This window comes from Phalacrocorax carbo, chromosome 8 (assembly GCF_963921805.1).
Source record: "Phalacrocorax carbo chromosome 8, bPhaCar2.1, whole genome shotgun sequence".
Taxonomy (NCBI): Eukaryota; Metazoa; Chordata; class Aves; order Suliformes; family Phalacrocoracidae; genus Phalacrocorax; species Phalacrocorax carbo.
In genome coordinates, this window is record NC_087520.1 from 15861068 (window position 1) to 15886070 (window position 25003).

The following is a 25003-nucleotide window of genomic DNA, read 5'->3' on the forward strand; positions in this document are numbered from 1 at the left end:
GAAATGATGAGAGCGCTCACAATCGCCTCTCTCACAATGACTACCTTATGAACAACAGGCTTGGTAAATGGAGGGAACTAGAGAAAAAACTGAATGGTTACTGTGCCAACATGAAGTTTTAGATACAACAACTATAACGAAAATTTAACCACAAACTTTACTCACGTATGTCAATCCTTTGTTCAATAGGCAATGGAGATGCCCTGCTTACAAGCTTAGATAGGCATGTTGCTGCAAGAAGCTGAGCATAGGATGTCTACAAAAACACACCAAAAGATATTATTCAAAAAAAGGCTAATTAAAGACAGGGACAATATGTCAAAACCTGATTAATAATCAATAAACCAAAGTGGTTATCAGGTGTTGGTTATGTTTGTTAAGTGTACCAAAAATTTACAAAAGATGTATTTTAGTAATACCTTTGTTTCATTATTAATAAACATAAATTACAAAGCACTAATAAAATACTGGAGACCTAAAAATATCATCCCCCTTGATGGAAACCATTCATCTAAGAATAATTTCAGTATTCAGTGGAGTTCTTTAATTTTGAAACCTGTTTTAAAATCACTTGATAATTTAGAACCATGGGATGATTACCATGGGTCCAGCCCTGGATTAAAGGTATTTTTAAATCTGTTTCCTCTTTTTCATTCTCTCTCTTTCTGAATGATTTGAAAAACACAACAAGAATTATACTGGACTTAGCTTAGACTATCAAATCTGAATCAACTCCCCCACCACTTTATCTAGAGTTAACTATGTAATTAAACATCAAAAATGAAACTGAATAATGGTAAGAGAATGTTTTAAACTAACAGACAACAGAGAAGCAGTTTAAGGATTTTTTAATACATTTTTTTTTCATTGTAGCTAATACCTAGAAACTAGAACAAGGTGATGTTCAAACATCAGGTTATACCACACTGTTTCCCAACACTGCTCTACAAGTGACACAAACCCTGATTAGATCCCTTCTGAAAGTACTGAAAGCTAAGATACTTTCCCTTTTTGTCCCTGACATCTCTAATGCAAGGTATTGTCAATTCTACAAAGACCACCTCCAAATGAAAAGAATTCTAGAATCATTTATGAAAATGTATACATATGAATATGTATTAAAAAAGGAAAGCATTTTGTCTTTAGTAGCTGACATGGTAATGACCAATGATTGAAAAATCTATGTGAGGTTCCACAAGCATGATTACATTTATGGAAAACACATCTTCCACATACTTACTGTTCCTCGTTCCAATAGAAGTTGGCATTGGCTAAGACATTCTGGGCTATCAATAAGCTCCAAGAGTACCTTCTCAGCTTGCATTCGCTGTGCTAGATCAGTTCCTTCATATAGGTGGTTACATAGTACTTCTAGTTCTGCCAGACTCTGTTAGGAAAGAACATAATTTAAACTTCCATGAAGACTTTTCAAACACTTAAAAGATTTCTTTAAATCTACATACTATATCAGTAACATGAACTGTTACCTATGCTAAGCTTTCCAGTTGATTCACATTTAAATTACCAAAATATAAGAGGCTTTCTGTGACAAGAAGCCAAAAATAACTTGAAATTAAGCTGCCATTTCTTATTCTCTCAGCTATCCAAGTTTTTTTTAATATGGCTCAATCCATCTGTTTTTCTGAGTCTTCAGATGGGAAGTCCATAGCTTTTTCAAAGAGAGATGAAAACATGGAGTACGGTGAACAGTTTGAGCTATGCTACTTGTAAAACTTCTGGCAAATTTATTTTAAAAGCTGTAATTACTCATCAAATTACTGCACCCAGAAAAAATCAGCATTTGTCTCTATCTGGTAATACAAATATCAGTGAAAGATGGGACAATTCAGAAGCTATAGTAGCAACAGAAGAGCTAAAACTCCTCTCTGCTTAGAAGCTGAAAAAGTTCTCATTGGTAAAGAAGGTGGGAGGGGAAGTATCTCACCTATGTGAGGGACATGATTTATATGTACTAGTCTCTGTCTCACAGGAGAGATGAACCCTTTGAGCACATTTCAGAATTATTATACAAACAGAAATTTTAGCATCCAACAGGTTCCTAAAGCCTATGAAACTCTCATCAAGAGCCAGCCATGTCATTAGAATGTACCCAGTAAATATTTGATGACTTGAGTGTGGCCTAGAAAGAAGAGTAAAAGAGAACACCCCGTATTTGACCAAAGTTTTGAGTCAAAATACTGTTCACCAGCCATTCCAAAAAGATGTTTTGTACTGGAAATAAAAGGTTTGGTTTAGTACAATCCAGCATCACTTATACTGTAGCTCAGATGCCTTTTAAAAATCCAAGACAGCAATAGTGTCTTTGGCAACCCAAGTACATTTGGTTTTGCCAATCAAAACATGTCACTTCCTAGAGACACGCTTCTTATCATTAAAAAAAAAATAAATCATGGCCTTTCCCCATTTTTTGTTGTTGTTGTGCGTATGGAGTCCCTGGTTTTGGTCACCTTTTTCTGAATTTCAATAACAACATTTTAAGAGTCCCTGATTTTCAGTGAAAATGTAGTCATGTACTTGTTCCTTTGGAGAAATTTTAAGAAACAACCATTTTATACTGCAATTAACAGATCAAATAAGCCCAAGATTAAGCTCAGCAGAGATATTCTTTGTTTTTGTTTCCCCTCCCCCTCCATGTTCAGAGATTGCAGAGGTAAAATAAGGAACAGGTAACAACCCCGCACACAATTTTAAAGGAACCAAGATCCATGGCAATTAAAGTGAAAATGAAGACTCATAAAACACAAACGTACACAATAGGGAAAATATAATACAACACAAAAAACACATAATTGGGGTAAAACGTGGGAATAAGGACATCTAGCAAAGATAGTCTTCAGACATAAATTACAATGCATCTTTCCGTAAGGGAACAATTCCAATACAATCCAAGAAGCATGAACCAAATTATCGCATCATAACCAGCAATGTTAAAGACCCTCCTTTATTTGATCTGAAATCTGACTTTCAAGTATGGACAAACTTGGCTACAAGTTTGAGAATAAAACTGGGATATCAACCCAATCACCAAGGTCTAAGTCATCTGCATACTAACTGGCATTAAATTAGCAAACCTCTGAAGGACATTGAGTGAAACTCACCATAAATTGTTAAAACAAGCCTGAACAAAAACTAGCTAATAATCGTCAAAGAAAAGTTGGTTTATTGGATATCGAGACTGATGGACCTTCAGCACTTTGAAATGCTTAACCTCGACCTGTTTGGTCTCAAGAGAATGTTATAATAAAGTTTCTTATTGGTAGATTTGAGGTATGGCCATAAATTGCTCAGAATTCTGAGACTGCAAAACAACTTGTTAGATGTTCTCTGGGCTGTATTTTATGTGTAGCACTGAGAAAACATGCTGATTTTCCTTGATTCAGAGAGTGAAACCAAAACATACAACTGGAAATCAGCAAATCTTGTGTATGACAGCAACTCAGCTGAGCAACAGAGATATTATTCAACTTTATTAAGGAAAAAAAAAAACTTGGAAAAACCAATGAGAAGTCAAAACCTAGCTCTCTATATTAGATGTACATTTTCTTCAGAAAACCAAAGACTGCCACAATCCCTTTTTTATTGTGAGACGAAACATTTGAAACTGATGCCTTCAGGTACCTCCTTTACTCAAATCCTTATCAACAGCTGAAAGGTGATTCCTAAGCAAACAGTGTCAGTGAAGAGGATCTAGCAGTTAGATGCTAGCTGCTTTAAGTGAGTCAGGAGTAGAAACAGACCTGTATAAGAAGTAGCACTTTTGATCACAAAGAAGTGTAACTTTTTCCAAGAAAGAGATTCACATCCTAATGAAAAAGGTTAGATACTGTGATTTTTCTCCCCCCCCGTCACTCTTTCATAGTATTCCAGAATAACCTAAATAAAGCTCTCCAGATACTTCTGGTCCCACCTCTCCAGCTCGCAGAAGTCCCTGGCAGCTCTCCTACTAGCCTGTGAAAGAGCCGAGGGCCAGAAATGCTGGGGGCCCGGCTCCGCAGCAACCCACCAGGCAGGCAGCCAAGGAGCCAAGCAAACTGGCAGGAAACCAGGTAGGTTCCTGATTAAAGTTTTGCTGACACTGACGAATTCCCACAGACATTTTGATTTTAATCAGCATTTTCTTACTGAAAACATTCTATTATGAAAGTTCCAACAGGATGGGCATAACTGCTGAAATACCACACTGTAAAAAGAAAAGCCATTCGGGTACGAGGTGGTAACAAAAGATATTTTAGTGGTTCTTTTAGGTGGCATGCCAGGTGCCCAAGTATTTAAATGCCTAAAATGGCCTCTCTAACAGTGTCAAAGACTGCTACCGCCGACCCAGGGATGCCCCAAGGGACTCCGGATGAATGCTTAACACCTCAGCAAGTGCCTTCGGGGGCCCTTTTCCCGCGCCCCCTTCCTCCGCTGTTTCAGACACAGTTTCAGTGGCCGAGGCTCCTCTCGGACAAGCCCCGGGGAGGGGCTGCCGCGGGTTTTCGGGGAAGCGGTGGCGTAGGGAGCTCACCGACGCCTGCAGGAACAAGTGGCAAAAGGAGAGCAGGTGCGGCTAGCCCACGCAGGCGGGGAGCAGCCATAAACTGAGCGTCCGAGCGAACACACGCTGCTAATGCGATGGGGAACGTGAAAAGCCCCCCACCCACGGCAGAGCAGCCGCCCCATACCCCCTCCAGCCCCGCGGGTACCGGCACCACGCGCCACACAGTGTGACAGCACCGCTCCAACTCCCACAGCCAGGCCAGCACCACCCGTGTCCGGCCCCGTTCTCCGACACCAAACCCAGCCCGCCGCTCCCGCCTGACCACAGCCCACCCGAGACCGCGACCTTGGTTCAGCACTCCGGCGGAGCCCGCCAGCTCCCGCTCGCCTCAGCACCGCCCGCCGCTCCCCGGACAGCCCCCGAGCACCTTTCGCTCCCTTGCCAGGGCGAACCTCCGCACTCCGCGGCCAGCGCGGCCCCACGCCGCCCCGCTCGCCCACGCCGCCCCGCGGGCTCCCTGGCCCCTCACCCGCGCAACTCAGGACAGACCTCCCTCCCTCCCTGTGCTCTCCCGAGCTCCCGGCCCGCCGCCCCCCACGACAGCCCCATGGCGGCCCCGTCCCCGCACGGCCGGTCGCACCCCAACGGCCAGGACAGGTCCCAACCGCCCCCACCACTCCGCCTGCCATGCCGCGCCGGCTGCACTGACCTGGACGGGCAGCGCCATCTTCCCGAGCGGCGCCGGGCGCGGGCAGCGGGGAGGGGCCGCGGGCCCGGCCAGGGCTAGGGGGCAGTGCCGAGCCGCGCCGTGCCGGGGCCGGGGCTGGCCGGGGCCAGGGGCGGGGCGGGGCGGTGCCGGGGGCGGCCGTTGGGGCGGGGCGGGGCGGCACCGGGGGCGGCCGTTGGGGGGGCGGGGCCGCGGCGGGTGGGGCCGGGGTGGGAGGGGCGGGGCCGCTGTCGAGCGCTGGGCCCTGTCGCGCGAGTGGTGAGTGGCACGGGCCCGCCGAGGCCAGGGCCAAAGGGCGCCATTTTGTCAGTGCAGGCACCGCACGGGCGGCGGTCCTGTGGCGAGTGGCTGTGCGCGGGCTTGCTTTCTTCTCCCGGTGCCAGCAGCCAAGTAGGGGAATCTTTCCTGACTGAAAAGGCCATGGTTTTCAGTAGTTACCGCATTTTGGTGCTGCTGTAAATCTATATTTGGCTTTGCACAATGCAGATTAAGGCAGTTTCCAAAGAATTTACTCTCAGATTGTGACAGCACCAGTGAAAGGAAAGCTTTCCTCAGTGAACGTGGGAGCTTCAGACCACAGAGTCCATGAGAGCTTACAGGAATGTTCCCATTTTACAGCTAGCAATTCATAAGTTGCATGGATGTAGTTCAATGTAGCATCAGTTTCCTACCTTTATAAATCAATAGTAAATGAATAGGGGCCAAGCCTTGATGCTGCTCTATCTGTGTTTCTTGAAAGGTCCAAACCGAAGCCTGTGGTGCTGAGGCAGTTTTTGGACCAGGGCAGCAGCCAGGAGTTTCATTCCGCTTTGTAAAGTGCTGGAAGGTTGCTGAGAGCGGAAAAGCCCAAGAATGCCCCTTCAGTCCAGAGACCAAACAGGTGGCACTCAGGTGGTTGCAGCTGTGTCCAAACGGATGGATTGCTCAGTTATCCCAGAAAGGGGGGAATCCCCCCTCCACGGGTGCCTATAAAGGTTTGAAGAAATTAAATCTAGAGGATAGAGTTGTCTCAGTTTCCAGCTGCATGAGATGAATCCCATTTTTGCTAACAACTGCAGGTAACAGGCAGAGTTTGCGATTGCGAACACTGAAATTAACACAGATATCTTATGTTGTAAGTTCAAGTACTGAAAAGACACAGTCTGTTCCAGGACATTCTTTCTAGGAATTAAGAATTAGGAATTAGAATTAAAGGAATAATTCAGGGTTAGTGAGGAAAACACACCATGTGAATTAGAGACAGAAGGTCAATACGGAGATTATCTAAGATAAGGGCACAAAGGGACTTGAACAATGTCTGCAAGTATCGGCATGGGAAAAACCTGTTTCAATGCAGCCAGCTTCTTTAGAGGAGAAGGTGTAACTGATTCTAAGTACTATAAACTGAACAACTTCAGAACAGAAATAAGCAATACTGTCAGTCCTCTGCTGGAACTCACACCCAAGGATGGTCATTCCCTGTCACCAGATCAAGAGTGGTCATTTTCCTAACAGGTGACTCTGTAGGTACATGAGCTGTCTTGGGCAGAAATTGGGGTTGTATGCTGTAGGTTACAGAACTTGTCACAGGCTGTGTGCATGTACAACTTTGCATCATATGCAATCAGAGAGCAACAAGCTTTTGTCACTAATTAAGAAACCTAAGAAAGGCCAAAGCAAGAGAAGCATCTCTGTATTCCTTGACCTGCTAAAGGTGAGCAGTGTGCAGTGGTGCTGCACAGCATGGAGCCAGAGACGCAGGTAAAACTCAGCAATGTGTATTGGTTTGGGCTTCACAAGACACTTCAGGAGTCAGTGGCATGGGGAGGAAGGAGGATTAAGTAACAATAGATAAAAGTGTAATGGAGGGGAGGCGGCAAGGACTGCTGCCATAGCTCGCTGTCAGCATTTATGAATATTACACCCAAAATGCTTGCAATTTTTGTTGGGCACACTGCTGTTTGATGTTTTAACACAGTAAGAAGAATTTTTGCCTTGACCTCCCCTGCTCTGAACACCATGGTGATCAAAAGTCCATGTCATTTTATTCTGGTTAACAGATGATACAGGGCCTGAGCAATTTGTGTAAAATTATTAATGTTTCCTTGCTGCTCAATCACCCCTGTTGCAAAAATTCCCATGTGGAGCCTGGTAGCCCCAAAGGAGAGGCCCAAAGTGGTAGAATTCCTCTGTAAATGGAAGCTGCCATAGACCTGTAATGAAAAAAATTAATTGGGTGTATTCCTAGCTGGATTCACCTTCTAGCAGCTGGTTTGAGAAACAGTAACGACAAGAAAGAGTATCTTGTACACGAACTATCACAGTTGAATGATGATACTGGTTTTGGCTGAGAAGGGGTTAATTCTCCTCACCATGGGGGTCGGCTACCTTTCCAGCTTCCCGAGCTCTGCCGCGTGGCTGGGGGGGCTGGGAGGGGCAGGGCCGTGGCGGGGGCAGCTGACCCCGACTGGCCAATGGCAGGTTCATTCCATACCACGTGACACCATGACCAGTATATTGAGGGGGGGCAGTGGCGGCGCGGCGCCGGGTCGGCGGGTGGCTGCGGCGCGTGCGGTTTGTTCCGGTGGTTCGTTCCCCCTCTCCCCTCCCTTCCCCCCTCCCCCGGGGCTTTGCGCCTCTCGTTGTTGTCCTTTACACTGCATTTCTATATTTGTTTCTTTTAATTTTAATTATTAAACTGTTCTTATCCCAACCCATGAGCGTTACCCTTCTGATTCTCTCCCCCATCTAACGGTGGGGAGTGAGCGAGTGACTGTGTGGGGCTGAGCTGCCGGCTAAACCACGACAGATACCATCACTGAACCATATGCTTTTGTCCAAAATACCTTCGTTGATTGTTGGAGAATGAAGCAAAATCAAAATGGGAAATAGCTTCAAATGGAGCTTTTTGTTTGCTTGCCCTCAGAGCTGACTCTGGTGGCTGGCACTTCAGAAAGTCTAATGGATCATTCTTGAAAAGCTGGCTCGGATTACCAAGTCTCCTAATGACTGCTGCAGTCCTGGAATACGCCTTAACCCAATTTTTCATCCTTTACCCTGTGAAGAGATAGAATTATTTATCTATAGCCATAGTCTAAAAGAAAACAAAAGTCACAAAACATACCAGAAGCAGAATAGAAGGGCTGGTGATACAGAAGAAAGGGAACAGAAAAGATTTAAAAGGAGAGCAGAGGGACAGATCAAAACAGAGGAATTTGCAGGACTGAGGAATAGGGAATGAAATGGTGACTCGGGGGTGAGAAAAGTCAGCCATAAATTATAACGTGCAAAGTTTGTGAGACTTTCTGATGCAATACAATTACAAACTGTCCGAAGAGCCAGAAGCAGCTTGCTGCTACAAGTCAAAAAGATAAGAGGAAGCTCTTGCATATCCTTCAAAGACCTTGACCCTGTGAGCAGAGTATCAGCTCTAGCAATTGACTGAATCCTGCTCTAGGTGACTGGCCATTGCCCAGGCTGTGCCGCTAAGCTATGCAATGACATGCAGAAATGAGGTTAATAAATAGTTCAGGAGCTGAGCATGAGCTATGGACAGCATATGTAGCTAAGTGTGAGCGAGAGCTTGTGGCTTCTACAGCAATAAGCCCTTTCCACCTTGTCTGGAGCAAGTGTGTTTCTTCTTAGCCAGAAACACATGCTTCCCTCTGGCCTGAGCCTCCTTTCCGTGTCGACAGATGAGCATGGGCAGAAGTTGAGAGCACAAAGCTTGTACAATGAGGTAGGCAGGGAACACTTGCTCAGCTGTGTGCTCAGATGCACGGTGCAGCCATGTCACTATTTGTACCTTATTTAATCATCAGTTGAATCATTTTTATCTCTGAGACAGCAGCCAGTTGAATTTTCTATCTGATTTCTGTCAGCTATAGTCTGATTACTTTAAGGGGAAAAAAATTGGTCTAGCTAAAGAATTAATGGATTCCTAGACTAATACCTGACAAAACTTCTGAGATTTAATACAGCAAGTAAGAATGTTAGATTATAAAACTACCCCAGACTATATCAGTCCTAGCCCAAAGGACAAATCTGCATTAAGGACTGTAATTTATTTAGGAACTTTTATACAGTTCCTTTATATTTACATGGGAGGGGGAAATGACACAGTGAAGATCTTTGTGTGACAGGCATTGACAGGAGGGAAGTTGTGCCATGAAATTCAGGCTTACTTCCGTGGAAGATAATGAAATTCTTGCCGTGTTCAGTGGAAGCTGAATTACACAGGGGTTTTAGGTCTGCCTCACTCAATACAGTACTGAGGCCTACCTGCAGTATTAATATACAATTCCAGCTCAAGTCTGTCTCATTTTCTGCTAGGTGGAATAAAACCAACTTCCTGATCTTGGATTATGTGAATAGATCTGTTGCTACAGGCAATGCATTCACAATTAGATCCATTCATTTGCCACGCTGCTTAGAGAGGGCTGAATCTGCTCCATGCTTTTTTTATTTAATTTTAAGCAACTTGATTAAAGCATATAAACAAAACCAGCCATTTCTGTTCCCCCAAAAATAGAACTGGCAAATATTCAGGGTATCAGTGTTCCTTCTTTGTTTTGCAGCACATCAGGATTTTTCCTAAAATGCAGTTTTCTTAAAGTAATGGCTGGTAATTTACAACAAATTATTATGTAAAAAATACAGAGACTAATGCAGTATATTTAATTTAGAACCCTTTGCTCTGGGAAGGTTAGGTTGTTTTTTTTTTTTAAATAGACGTAGTCCATCAGGCCAAACACTCACAGACTGGTATTTGATACAGTTCTGGAACACATTTTCTTATTCAAACATTCTTTTCTTTCTGTTATTCATTTTACATTAACAACAGCAAAAGGCCCTGAAGAATTCTGATTAATTTCTATGGCTAATAATTTCAAGATTATTTTCTGTGCCATGTACTACTCTGTGCCACTAAATTGCCACAATTTAGTGATTGGTTAGTAATCTAGTTCATGCATTTTCAATGCAGAGCACAATTGATCTTGAATATATGTCTGCAGATTAAATAATTCCATAAAAAATACCTGCTTAAAAAAATACACCGATTTGTACCAGGTAATTTTATGTTCAAGTTAATATATAGTCGATAAGCAAAAAAAGTTATTAGACGTATCACTAAGAAGACCAGGAAGAGCCCATAACAACAAAATTGGTAGTTAAATATGAAGCCATTTCATACTCCTAATTAAAACTAATTAATCTTTTCAATGACACAATGGCATGCTTTCTACTTATATGTTGACAATACTCCAGGAAGTCTGAAACAAAATAAATTATTCTTTGCTTGTTTGCTACCTGGCCCAAAATCAATAATACCTAAGGGCAAACACAGTCTGTAGGCAATCTCTTAATGTAATTCAAATTGAAAGGAAAAATCTGCCTAATGGCAAAAAAGCACAGAACAGCACATTAAAGGAGGAACTTGTGACGCGCTGTATATACATTAAAAAATCTACACAGTATGTGTATGCATACAGTGAGATTGACCTTAAAGCTTCTTTACCATAAACTTAACTTCGAGTTACTTCAGTGTGTGCAGTGATCACTACATGGTTTTGTGCATTGCATAAAGAAGACTGAACTTTTGTTTCCTTAGTCATTAATGTTGTTCAGTAATTTACTGCTATTCATCCGTCCTTAGCCAGTGGGAACTAGTAGGTGTAACTGCCTCCCAAAAGTGGTTTTGTTAGTTTAGTATCTTCCATCACCCGTTAATTCAGAGCCGGCCTTCATGTAATTAGTTAACAAAAGCAATTTGAGAAATTTTTCAGGGTGATCACTTCACACTTTGAAGTCTTGCATTTTTGAATTGCATTTCATTTGCTGTCTGGTTCATGCTGATCAAGAGGTGGTTGAGACAATCTGAAAAATGTGCATGTGTTCTGGAGGTTTTCAGAAAGAAAACAATGCCTGCTTTTCTGTCTGCTGTTTCCAGAAGTGTGGCAATGCTGAATGCACTTTATTTGGACGTAGTATAGATGGGTCAAATATAGGAGCAAGTCTTCGACAGTCTAAGACAAAGGACAAACACCTGGTCTGGTGTGCAGACTGCCATGTGTTTAAAGGGCATGCACTGAGCTACAGACCAGCCACCTTCTTTAGACTGCAGAAATGCTTGCCAAACATAATGCTGTTCAGAGTAAAAAAAAAGATCCTAAATCTTGAAGTGTTGCCTAGGCTGGCGGGAAGAAGATGACACTGTTAGGAGTAGTGCAAGAACTGCCACAAGAAGAAGGCAAAAGGTGTGCTCATCTGAATGCACAAAAAATCTTTTCTGGGTATTTTTTAGTATTGCTATTAAAACAGCACTTACTTGCTATAGATGATAATTGCTTCATATTATGTATAAAAAGTACACAAAATAACCCCCCAAAAGACAGATAATTTGCCCTTGATGAGACTAACCATGGAAAATTTCAAATAAGGATAAAAATCTTGCTGAAACTTATGAGAAAATGTGACCTAAGGAGATTAAAAACTGTTTTGCAACCTTCATAATTAGGGTTGTTGCCATGTGAACAATCTCTTGAAATTTCTTAGTATGTTATAGAAAAAAAGAAATTGGTACAAGGTAAAATTTTTGTTTAACTATGGACATTTTTGCTAGACAAACTAGAATGTTTGAAAGAAATTATAACATTATTTACATTTTAAAAATTAATACAAAATTTGATCCCTTCAGTATACTTACTAGACGGGTGCATGTTTAAGAATTTTATTTGACAGTCTAAATGCCTGGATTTACCACTGTTCTTATTTCTGGTAAGTAGCACAATACGCTTCAGCCGAAGTTGAATTTCAGGAAGATGGATACACAAATGAAAATGTCTGTTATCAGAGGAGCCATTTATAGCACAGAGACTGCTAGCAAATGTAACAGAATGTGAAAGGTATTGGACAACAGACATATACTAATTATTATTCAGAATTGTTTCAATTTTCGTAGTCCCCGGATTCATATTCTTCCTCATCTTCATCATCAGAATGGTCATAATAGTCCCCGTATTCAATGCTGTAGCTTGCACTTCTACTGCCAGCAGTAAATGCAAATGCAGGAGATGAGCCTGCAAGACATAATTGAATTCAAGTTAAATTAGCTGTAGATAGGAACAAAGAGGAAAATATGGCTTTGGATCTGTAGAGCAAGCTCAGTGTTTCTGAATCCTTGTTAAGTCATCTATTAAAAGGAGAGGGTTTTTATCAGATTACTTCACCTCATACTGTCAAAGTTCATGATATATGAGCAAATTTCTATGCCATTCACATTTTAAGATGTTGAAAATACATTTAATTTCCAATACAAGTAAACTACGAGTTCAGTCCTTTGCAGATCCTATGCAGCTGAAAATACAACCAGAGCCAATAAAGCTTTGAAAACCATTTGCTGAAACAAGGTCAGTGACAAACTATACCAGTGGAAAACTCCCCTAGTCCAGGGGGCAAATAAAAGACAATGCATCTTTATACTGCATTTGCCAGGAAACCCCTTTCTTCCCCAAGGAAGAAGGATGTTATTCTGCAGGACTGGGCCCAATGCAAAACAATAGTAAAGCTATTTCTTAGATCTTTCTAAACACTCCCATTAAGGAGCAACAACTGTTTCCTTCCTAACTTTTTGAAAAACAAACAGCTAAGCAGAACTGCCATGATTCAAAGAGTCACTCTGGTACAGCAGCTGTTGTTCTGGGTGCAGAGCTTTACTAACATCAAAGGACTTGTAGGATAAGGTTGGTGGAATAATATGTGTCTTGGCTGTGTGGCTATAATCCACATCTTTTTCTTTAATTTGAACCAAAATATTAAAATATTATCATGTAAGTTTTTTTTTTCACAATTCATAAGCATTTCTGACTTTTAAATACCTAGGACTAAATCATCCATTAGGGGATAAAGTGAAAGAAAAGCACACAGAGAAGTTAAAATATGGACATATTTAGGTAGTTTCTCATATCCTTCATTTGCTTTCTGACAAACCCACCCTTTGCAGCCTCCTTGTATGCATTTTTATATACTACACATCCCAATAAAAAAAATATACCATCAATGACTTTCAATCTTGCAGAGGCGTATGTTGCACCATACTTATTTTTGGTGTGGCAGATGTAAACACCTTCATCTGATTTTTTGAGGCCTTGGATCTGCAGCCAGCCTGTCACACCATACTTCTGAGGCCCACCTCTTGCCTTTGAGAAGAGAAAGAAATAGTTGAAATTAAGTAACTAGGCGACATCATGATATTTCTCAAAATAGTTGTGGCTGGATTAAACATCGTTACAGTCTTTGCTTTTTGTTTATTGCCATCATGCTTTGCTTTGATTCTCTTTGATTCTTCTGCCTTATATTTTAACACCCTACTGTCTCTGTGCCTCCAAGTTCATGCTTTCCCTGCTCTGCAAACTTCACTGCCCTTCACAGCGCTCTGATTCCTGGTCCTTCCAATGCTTCAGCTTCCCAGTGCCCCTCCTTTCTCTTGTCCCAGCACCACTTCTTGCTGCTGCTTCAAAGCTTTGCCACCTGTTCTCAAGCTCATAAATTTCTTCAGGATGAGAGTGGCAGGTGGTTCTGGGTGAGTTCAGGGCCAAGGGGCCTGACCAAGCTGGCACTCAGCATCCAGGTTTTAATGGATTGGCATAAGACACCATGGGCTTTGACACTTCCCGACAGTTTCAACTAGCTCAGGCTAAAGCCTCTTAAAGGGGTGGGCTTTCTTTTCCAAACAACATAAAACTTTTAACAAATGTGATCAGAGATGAGCTCATGCTGACTCTATTAATAAGATAGGGTAACAGGGTTCAGTTTAGCCTCTGAGGTGATCAGCATTTGGATGTAGCTCCTCGCGCCATTTTTTCTGAGCAACTTTTAAGTCCACTAATCCCTGTTGTGTTTATGCTGTCTCTGGAAACATTTCTGAATAAGTTAGGCTCTTAGTACTTTTGGTACTTTAATTAGCTTTTTGTGTGCTTTTTCTGCCCACCTTTTTGTTCAGGTTATGCCCCCTGTCCACTGCATCTTAAATTTTTTTGGTTGTGTATCCAGAAAGCTAGATTTTCCCTGTATTTATCTGCACAGCCTCTATTCATATTCTTGGTCCATTAGAGAAGGCATATGGATGCAGGCTTCAGCCTTACTGCAGACTGCCTGTACATCTGGCTTTGTTAGCTCATGTCCCCAGAATGTCATTTCCATTTAAAGACTAGCATTTTGATTTATGTAACTTTATCTCAAACTTTCAGGCAGTTTCTAGATTTACTTGAAGCCTATACTAATGCCATTCTACTATTTCCCCTCCCCAGATTAAAACACAGTGTCCTCCATAAAATGAGCAAGTTTCTTTGCTTTTGTTTTGAACGCCTCAGGGACTGAACCCAAATGGCAGGTATCCAGGAACAGCATCTTGCAAAGGAGAAGTTTAGATACCTGCCAGAACTGTGCTTCTGCATTGAGAGTAGAAAAGCAGTTGCCAACAGCCATCCTTCCCAGAATGCACCTTCCTTTAGATAGTAGCCTAAACAGATCCATTTATAAGTTCATTCAGTTTTTCTAGTATCATAGAATCATTTAGGTTGGAAAAGACAAATTTAAGATCATCAGGTCCAACCATTAACCTAGCACTGCCAAGTCCACCACTAAACCATGGCCCTAAGTGCCATGTCTACATGTCTTCTAAATACCTCCAGGGATGGTGACTCAACCGCTTCCCTGGGCAGCCTGTTCCAATGCTTGAGAACCCTTTTGGTGAAGAAATTTTTCCTTATACCCAGTCTAAACCTCCCTTGACACAACTTGAGTCCATTTCCCCTTATCCTGTCATACCTACTTAAGGAGAATCTTCCATCTTTTCTTTCCCTGAAGTGGGCCGGATGGTACCCTCCCTGTTACTTCTGCTTGGACTGCCAAAGTAGGGATCATTGCACTGACTGAAATCAGAATTCTTTATGTAATTAGAGGGCCCCTATTGGGAATCTGTTTATTTGTAACAGTATTGTATCCTGTAGGAGGAATTAGCTGATTAATCCCCCGACTTCTCATCCCAAACCATACAATGTGGGAAACTCAAGTTTTACCTGTACTGAGATGTGGGTGTCATCTCCTGGCAGAAACATATTATTCCCCTTTTTTTTCCATTCAAGGTGTGGCATAGGATAGGCTGACACCTCACAGCCAAAAATGACATCATTGCCTGTGAAATTCTGGGCATCCTGAGGAGGCGTAGAAATAACAGGAGCTGCAAAGAACCAACATAACGGTGCTTTAAAAGAGAGTGAGCAACAGAGACACAAACAAAAAAGCATATAACATTAGTTTCTGTTTTACATTATAAAACCAGTTTGCATTTTGCCATCTCACACATTATGAAGATTCCAAGCAGCTTTTAAAGCTCAGAACACCTTGTGTCTTATTAAAGGGTGAACAGGCTTTTTAAAAGCACTTATTTCAAAGGACCCATCTGTCCTTCCCTTGCACATGATTGTGAAACTTAAGCTGAAATTAAGTTTAATTTGTGTCCCACGAGCCATCATCGTGGACTAAACTCAAGGCCCACCAGTCTAACAGCCAGTACTTAGACCTTCAGAAGAAAGTACAAGAAATTCTGTAGCAGAACATCAGAAACTTGATTGTATGTGACAGTTCTTATGTTGCTACATTTTGCTTAGCTTAAAAGTTAAAACACCGAGATTGCTAGCTTGTCAAAATTTGTTTTCTGAGTACATCATTGCTTTGAACTTGCTAAAATCTTGTCCCCCTCTGTTACCCCCTGCAACAAGTTGCAGAATAACAGCATTAATGCATTTCACATTTAATCTCAATCGCTATTAATTTCATCTAATGTTCTTGTTATGAGACAAGTAATAAACATGATTGAAATCCATTTATTTTATAAAGTTTTATGTTTATTACAACTATTAGATTTATACTTATTTGTTTCCTATTGTTCTTTTACCCTCATCACCCTCCATTGTTTATTTATTGCTTCTGAATTATCCTCTCCCACTTTTTCCCAAAGAAAAAGCTGACGTTAACCACGAGAGGGAGCCAGTCCAGGGATCTGAAGACATTGGAAAAATAAACTATCACCTGATGCATTTGTACATGATTTAAATAGATATCCCTCTGTAAGCATGTAAGATCATACTGAATGTTAACAGAAGATGATGATATTTAGCAGCAGAAAGCAAAATAACATATTTACTGTTATCATAACTTTCCTGTTTTGGAGACCTCTGGTTTTTTCCTGATCTATTTCTCCTCAGCAAGAAATGTTTTTCCTTCTAAAGTCTGTTTCCTTTCTATTTTTAAAAATGAATGCATTTTCTGGGCCATTATACTTGTATTTAATTATTGCATTTATTTTTGTACAGATCCCAGATGCTCAGAAATAGAAACTTATGGAATAATTATTATATTTTTACTTGCAATAGTTGAATCAGTATTTAGGTACAGCATTTGTGGTTCAGCATTTGAAATTGTAGGAGCCTGTTCCAGGTTTTCAAGCAAAGTTTCTAATACATTTGTCAGTTTTTCAGGATTGAACCGTGCAGAAAATATCGAATGCATACTGATTAAAATTAACTGCAAAAAAATTATACAGCGAAGTACCAATTTCCCCATTTATGAATGCCTTATTAAACAATCCGGGTACTTGTCAAAGGTAAAATTTTCAAACTAGGATACTTAAAACTTTCAATGCTTGGTCTTTCATGAGAACTGTACATTCAGAATCTGTATATTATTTCAAAAATCTTGTCTTCAAATCAGCATTAACTGAATATCTTGGATGAGAAATTTTGTGTCTGTGAACTTATCACATAGGGTCTGATGTTAAAACATACTGAAATATTAACACTCTGTAACCACACTCCTTTTAATGATACATCCACTGTAGTTAAGCTTAAAGTGTAAAAAAGAAACCAAATGTCTACATTGACTCACATGAGTTCTTTAAATTATTCCTGTACAGAGACAACATGAAAAACTTTTTAAATAGGCAGATATGGACTTGTTAGTACTTTCGTTCCAGTGCTAATACAGGTGTCCTACAGATACATAGACAACACGGAAGTATTGCCAAGAACTGAGTCCTGCTTATGTGACTGCCCACAGCCGAGGCTCGGCTGTGCGAGGCTGAGGGCTCTGGCTTCACCATGCCATGTAAAGATGTCCATAGCTTCAAGGACATAAGGGTCTGAATTACAAATCTATGTTATAGCTGCTCACATACGAGAAATTTGTTTAGCACTGTCTACCATACACCAAGACAAAGTCCATGCTGGAAATACCCCCTCCTCTGTTAACTGTAAGGAGAATCCAGATAATAGCTCAGATGGAAATGTATAGATAAGGTCTGAGTCCCAGCCAGCTGAGTACTTCAATAGAGGTAGTTAAGGCTTTGCTGGACCAGGGCTGACAAGGACTGGAATCATGTGAGATCAAACTCATAGCAAGTAGGAAGAACCACAGTTTTCATCTAACCAAACTGCCTTTTCTGAATCTGAACACACAATAAATACTTGCATTATGTACTCAAACTTGAAGTGCCTCCAGAAATAAAACATGTCTCACAACACCATTTTGCTGAAGTAAATTGAAGTAATGATGTAGCATTTTAACAGAAATTTACAAACTTCATTTCTGAGTGTTTCAGATTTTGTGTTCAGCCAAATTCTCCCATGCATAGCTGTGTGTACTTTTTTTGCATAACCGTGTCTTTAGAAACAGATCTTTACTGTTGTGATAACCTGTCATTTTGATTCCTGGAGCAGATAAATTTTTCTTGATAGCTATAGAAAGCATTCTGATGGCTCAGTGTCTGGAGGTGAATGTGCAGTAGTTGCTTCTTTCCTTTTACAGTACCAGTCATGAATTATCCTTGTGTGCTACAGAAGACATATAAACCAGAAGCCAGGAAAAGTCAAAATACCGCTTCACCTTTCATAATCAACATTAACCCAATATCACACCAAACTAATGAATTAGATAAATCAATTTTTTTTCCCTTAACTCATATTAAGTTTTGCTAATCTATGTCTGATTTGATGAAAATAGCAGAAAATTTTGTGGATTGTTCATTTGTTTTTTACTTCAAAATTTACATTTATAATAAATTATGTGACACAGCTAAATATAAAGAGAATCACTTCTGTTACTTCATTAAATCAACAGCAAGAGAGGTTTGAATGTGAATGGGGATGGATTAAGTGTGGACAATCTGTATATAATCAGTGTACTTTGTAACCTTGGTAAATTATTAGATAAACGGATCAAAACTAGCTTTCAGGAAAAGAAGGGCTTTTTTTCAGTGTTTCTTTAAGGAGCTAGGCCTTTTTCTTCCCCCTTTTCTGGTGATAGATGAAAGATAAAAGGCTATACTTTTCTGATGAAAGCAGTTTATTGTTATTTATTTATTCATTGGTTGCTGTATACAATTAATCCATTTTGCATCAGTAGGAAACAGCAGATGCTTTGAAGGAGAAATAACAAAACAAAGTACTTTGAGTTGAGTGAAGGTTATATTTATAGCTTGGTACCAGAACCCCACAGTGTTCAGTGTTTTTTTCTCATGCAAATTGGAGCCAGCAGAAAGTGAGTGCCACAGCGAGGTTGCTACTCTTAGAGCCAGACTCCCTGTTCCTTTTGTCATCAGTTGCAGCCATGAAAACCAGTCTAAACCATGGTGCACTTTCACATGCCCACTCTGCTGCTTCAGATAGCTGTCATGGCAAAGAGGGGACTTGCTGGTAGACTCTCATGAGGGACCAAGACATGGTGCCTCTGTGGTAGCACCTCTGTGCCCTGCTGCTTGCTGAAAGGCCCATGCTTCTTCCAGGGTCTAAAACACAATCTACAAACAGCATGGTCAGCTGCTGCTCAGAGAGGTTGACAAGAGGGGCACTTGTGCTCACCACACCCCCCCGCCCCCGTGAGCCTGCGCCTACCTCAGGCTCAGGTGCTCTGCTGCATCTGGGTCATACATCAGCTGGGCACTTTCCTCAGCAAGAGCCAGGGAGATGGGCCCCATTTTTCTTGATTAACTCTGCACAGCACTGACATGGCTATGAACTTTCCTCCAGGCTTCTGTGCAATTCAGTAAGCTGAGCAATCCTAGGAAATGTCTCTGCATTTCTGGATAGAGGGTCCAGCCTTTCTGGGGAGCTGGGGAAGCAGTGGGAAAGCACTGGGGGGGGATGCCTGCATGCAGAACAGCTGAGCTCATTCCTCCTGCTTGGTGAGCAGTGTTATGCACCTCAGGGGTGATTGCAAGGCCTGGTGGATGACAACACCAGCAATTAAAAGTGATAGTACTTCCAAATTAAAGCTTTTTGTACCTGGCCAATTCTGTTTAATTAATTAGAGCAGACCATTGCTTTAAGCCTGTTTGCCTGAACAGCTACCTCTGCTGCAAAGTTAATATCAGTTGCTACTTGAGTGGCACTTCTAACTGAAATTTTCCTGAAGGGATTATGCTGCAAGAAGTAGTCCTATTTTAATCCCAAATAAGAACACCTACCCAAAGGCTAGCAGGCTTTCAGTCGTACTGTGGACTGGTACTTATTGAGTTTTCTGAATGTCTCTTTACTGACAAGCCTCAGTTCCCAACTTAATACCCTAATGGCAAATAAGGGATTCTTTAACTGATGTTTCTCTTGCAACTAGAGAAAAAGAAGTCTGGTATTAGCTGTTCATCACTTTACCTTTGAAGTATTCAATATCTAGTGTTCATTCAATATAAAAGCACAGCGCAGTCTAAATTGGAGGCAACAGATTGCTAGCAAGGAGTGGGTAAAATGCACCTGAATTACTCTCATATATGGACCTTTGCCAGAGGTGCAATTTTGGATTCCCAGAACTGTGACCCAATTGTGACCCAGAGACCTCTTCTACTTAGTTCATTTGAGAAAATATTTGATTAGCTTTAAAATAAACCAGTATTTTTTCATTCAGAAAACAAAAGCCTGTTCTTTTTTCCTTTTCATTTTATATTCATGTGACTTGGGTAAAAGGTGCCTAGGAGTAAATGCTTGTAATAATGTGAGGAATGGGAACAACATATGAGCAGGAGGCAGGATTCCCCCATACAACCCTGCTAAGAATTCTTCCACTGACAATCATTGCAGAGAACTGTTCATGCACTGTAATCTTTTTGGGGAAAATATTTCAGTTTGATTTTGCTCTAATTTTGGATTTCCATTTCATGGGTTACCTAGATTTTATGATGATTCTGAAATGTGATTATTTTGGACTTTTTTTTTTTAAAAAGAACAGACCTGTTAAGCCCTATCTTCTTCTGTTACCTCTACTTCACTGATTACCATATATGCACACAGGTGGATACACATATGCATACATACATATATATGTGTGTGTATATATGAATGAGATCTGCCTTGCTATCACCACTTTAATATCAAGTCAGTCTTCATAGAATAATAATTATTATGTCCAGTACTCCCAGACTACCCTATCTGTTTACCAACTCCCAACTACACATAAAATTTTTTGTAGAAAATATCTCATACTCTGCTTATTCAGACCAGGGCTAGTCTATAGATCTATGGCTTATTAATCAGCATGTGATTTAAATCCAGTAGTCTAATATGGAGGCTTATATCTTACAAGATTAAGTACCAGCTGCTAAACCACATGTTTAACACAAAGTAGTATTATAACAAAATAATGATGATTATAACAAAAATGCAGTATTAGTTCAATAAAGTTAGACTAGAGCATCTAGTGACACATCTGAAAATAAGAATCAGATCTTTTCTTAATTTGAAAGTGCCTCTGTACATGTTACCTGATTCACATGGTCCTTCATGCTTCATGCTGATATTTCTTTTTGTAGCATAAGCCTTGTTGAATTGACAGATATTGTCGTAGGTTTTCCCTTCAGGTCCGCAGATGCTCTCTTGAGACTTGCACACACACTGGGGTTCAGGGACTTCCCCAAACCTTGCTTTGTCAGCATCCAACCTGCACTCGAGGTTGTCGCCACAGTGCCCGTAAAAATGATTGCCCTGGTCCAAGTCACAGATCTGACCTTCCACATTCCCACATTCAGGACAGCAGCCGCAACGGTCCAATACAGTCCCAGCTGGACAGTCTTTAGGCTCAGAGCAAAGTGCCAAATCGCATTTTCCGCAACTATCTTCTTCCCTTAACAGCCTCCACCAACCTCGGTGGTACAAGGCAGGGAAACTCTGAGAAACCTGCACCAGTACTACCAGCACTGCTGTAATCATCGGGTGCTTCATCTTGAGAATGTAATGAACAAGCAGAAAAAGTCCTTGGAGTAAAGCCGGGGTGGGGAGGGGGAAAGAAAATAAAAGAGTGAGCTAGTGAGAAAAAAAAATCACAGTCTTTTTTTTTTTTTTTTTTTAGAATATAAATTCTACTGCAAACACAGGCTTTAAGAAGAAATTAGCATCACATTCCTAATCTGGAACTGATAATAAAAATGCATACAAACCCACTGGCTTTTCTCTAATGCAGTCTGGAATGCAAGTATTGCTTGCATAGAAACCAAACTGCCCCTTCTGACAGCTCAGTTGAAGCTCTCTGAAAAGCTGTTTGCTCAGTGACTCCTTGAGCCAAATTTGCAAAGCGTTGCTCTGCTGAAAGAACATTATATTGCAGCTATTGCAGAAAGGAGAACATGGTAAATTAGTGTAAAATGAAGAAATTACCTGCTATGAGCCTTCCCCCTCCCCCCCATTTGAAAAAGATGGTCACAGAAAGATAAACGTGGGTACAAAGTAGTACCCAAGATACAAGTACCCTAGAGCTAAGCCAGTGCTCTAGGGACTGGAGCGAGGTTTAACACCAAATTTCATCTGTTAATGATCAAGCTAGGGGGTTCTGAATTAACAGTTTACTTACAGGCTCTTTACAAGCAAGGGACAATCCAAGAGAGCTGGAATTGACTTTAAACTCTTGGATTTGAGACTAGAGGTAGCTAGACCCATTAAAGAACCCATTGGTCTCTCTACTTTTAGCTTCTTTTCAGTGTTCATGGGATAAACTTCTGCCAATTCAGGGAGATGGGTTTGCAGGGTCATATCTCACCAGGTGTTGCACTTTTCTTTGTACATGTCAGGATTTAGGCATGATCCCTATCATCCTACCTCATACCAGAAAAATCCTCTCCCTCTCAGTGCTGCAGAGGTTTCTTGTCTATAGACCATAGGCTGTGGTTACCATTGTTCAAACAACCTGAAGCTCAGTGGAGATACATCCTACTATCTGTTGGAGGTAGAAATGAAGTATAATGGATTTACAGACCCTGCAAGTATGGCTCAATAGCATGGGTCAAGGATCACCACTCCATGCAAATGAAACATCTTTGTACGTTTGTTAGCTTAAAATAACGCTACATGCATCACGTTTTCAAGACATACGTCTAAGACACTGTTAATAAGATGAAATAAAAAAGAAATCATGCTTTTTCTACAAGCAGCTTTTTCTACTCCTTTTATATTCATGGTGCGCAGCTGCTTACATAAGCTCAGTGAAAGATGCATTTTGTTGTACTAGCCTTAAGTTCTCTGGTCACGTCCACAAAGGCAAATCTTTTGGGTTGTATATTTACTTTCCTCCCCAAACATCTCCATGGCTCTTCCCAAGTTCAGATTCATACCTTCTGTACCAACTGAGATTACCTCTTGGTTTGAGTGAAGTAGCAGGCTGCTTCAAAATCACTTCCTTCTTCCAAACTGCATATAATGCTGTTTCCCTCTGGCCTGCATTGGTGGAACACTTCTTAAAGCCAGCCCGGAGAGACCTACAGGGCACCCCTTATTTCTGTGTGATGGCTGGGCTAATTCATATTCTGTAATGCATGTTTTTGCTCTGAACACAGAATCAGACTGTAAAGGAGTAAATTATATGTGTAATTGATACATTTAACATTGAGAGTCAAAAAAAAGTAACATCTTAATTTAATTGAAAATTGATTTCTTGTCCCAGCTTCTTATTCTGTTTGATGTGTTTTAGTTCACACTTCCTCATCAAATTCTAATTTGACATTTAGTTTTGCATTATAGGGTCTACTCATCACTGTCTATTTTATTATTTGTGCCTACAGCTGTAGGGGATCAGTTTCTAGAGGGCAAGGGTTTGCTAGGCTCATACAAGGTAAAAAAATATTTATAGTGGTGAAACAATATACACAAAGTCGAGCTAAAACGGAGGGGATGCAAGCCAGCACTGCTTCTGTTAAGGCTGAGCTTTGCCTGTCATCTTCCAGGAAATGTGTGATTTGAGGGCTGTAAAACAGCTGTATACGAGGAAATACCTCCTGTGTCCTGGCACTGAGGAAACCCATCATAAATATCCTAGAAAGCATTTTGGCATTTGTTTTATTAATGTAATCTGAGCTCTTGGTGGATGCAGCCTCTAAATTAAGAACTGGATATGCCTGTGGTCACGTTTGAACCGCTGCAGTTTGGCAGGTGATCTACAGCTGAAGGTTATTTGGCCAGTGATTCCTGAGCTCACCTGGAACAAATTGGGGTTGGAAGAGGTTAAAGCACCGTGGTATGACTTGGAGAAATGGCCTGATAGCTGCCTAAAATGTCTTTCATTAGCAAGCCAGCTGTGACAAGCTGAGAAGAGCATGGCTATAACTCTCCACGCTGGATGGATGTGCGGCAGGGTCAGAGCAAGGGGAAGAAAGAGGGAGCAAGGAAAGAGAGCAGGATGTGCAGCTGGGTTTGAAGCAGTACATCTAAAGGCATAGTCCCATCTGGTTCAGCAATAAAATATGCATTATTTCAGTATGAAACTTGCTTTGGTGGGTTCAGTGGAAAAAAGTGTTGGTTTTCATCACAAACCTTGAATGATCTTAATCCTAAATATCTCCCAGAACAAAACGCAAACAGCAGTGGATTAATGTCACTGGTGGAGCTGCAAAACAAGCACCAAAGTACACCGTCTGCTTTTCAGACACCATTCACCTAAATGTGGCCTGGAGAGCTGACAAGCAGTGCAGACAAGGCCTCCACAACCCCTCCAACGAGGGGAGGAGGTAAGCAGCTGCAGTGTATGAGGGAAGCTTTCTACCATCAGCTGTGAAATAATATTTTGGTGAATAATATCTTTAACAGGCAGGTTGAACAGCATTAGCGTACCTTTGATCTCAGCAGGCAGGATAGTGCTAGCCGTATAGCAATTTCCTTGCCTTTTCCTGGGTGTTTCCATATGGCATGACCAGTGCAAGGGGTTCTGCCACCATCTCATGGAATGGGCAGTACCTAAGTTGGATGATGGGTAGTGAGGGGACATGGCAAAATGGCACAGAGCTTCCTGTACCCTCAGACTACATCTTACACCAGGAAATGGGCATTGTCTTGCAGAATAATTCTTGTAAGTGAATTGTTAAGGAAATTGTATTCCTATTAATTTCCTGCCTTCTTGGGGCCCGGTGTTATGCTAAGCTGCTGATTTGTATTGCATTATTCTACTTTGCATGGTAATAGATAAGGTACATGGCTGATGCAATTTGAAATCCTATTGCTAGTGACTCCTGAGGTACTGCTCTTCCAGACAAAATGTGGTTCAGCTCTTTATTCTGTTTTTATTTCTGTCAATGTGAGTTTAACTTCAGTAAAGGTTTCTGAATCTGGCTTCTGCCGGATTTGCAAATCTGGTTCTTAGACAGACATGCAGAAACTCCGTGAGGAATAATAATGGCAAAACACAAAAATTCTGAAGTGTCCCTTCTACCTCTCTGTCCTGCAATGGCTCCTCTCCTTGACTGGGCAAAGTCAAGTTTGGAAACCATAGTG

The 25003-nt window shown here is 41.2% G+C and overlaps 2 protein-coding genes across 5 annotated transcripts in view; both read right to left on the minus strand.

Annotated features, from left to right (window-relative positions):
* The window catches only part of RANBP17 (RAN binding protein 17), a 163082-nt gene extending 157749 nt beyond the window's left edge, over positions 1–5333 (minus strand). The window contains exons 1-4 of one of the 4 annotated variants that reach the window (XM_064458903.1): positions 5211–5333; positions 4382–4534; positions 1241–1387; positions 166–256 (exon numbers count right to left, since the gene is read on the minus strand). In XM_064458903.1, coding sequence (XP_064314973.1) covers positions 166–256; positions 1241–1387; positions 4382–4534; positions 5211–5228 — 409 coding nt within the window. In that variant the 5' untranslated portion in view covers positions 5229–5333. Of the gene's footprint in view, positions 1–165; positions 257–1240; positions 1388–4379; positions 4535–5210 lie in introns of those variants that run through there. The other 3 variants (XM_064458906.1, XM_064458904.1, XM_064458905.1) reach the window with 3 other exon arrangements.
* Positions 5334–10878: 5545 nt separating this feature from the next.
* LOC104040592 (kazal-type serine protease inhibitor domain-containing protein 1) lies at positions 10879–21790 on the minus strand. Its single transcript, XM_064458907.1, has 5 exons — positions 21688–21790; positions 21016–21504; positions 15287–15447; positions 13261–13405; positions 10879–12286 (listed from the first exon to the last, which is right to left on the minus strand). The coding sequence occupies exons 2-5, from the start codon at positions 21470–21472 to the stop codon at positions 12156–12158; spliced, it is 894 nt and encodes a 297-aa protein (XP_064314977.1). The 5' UTR covers positions 21473–21504; positions 21688–21790; the 3' UTR covers positions 10879–12155.
* Positions 21791–25003: the final 3213 nt, after the last annotated feature.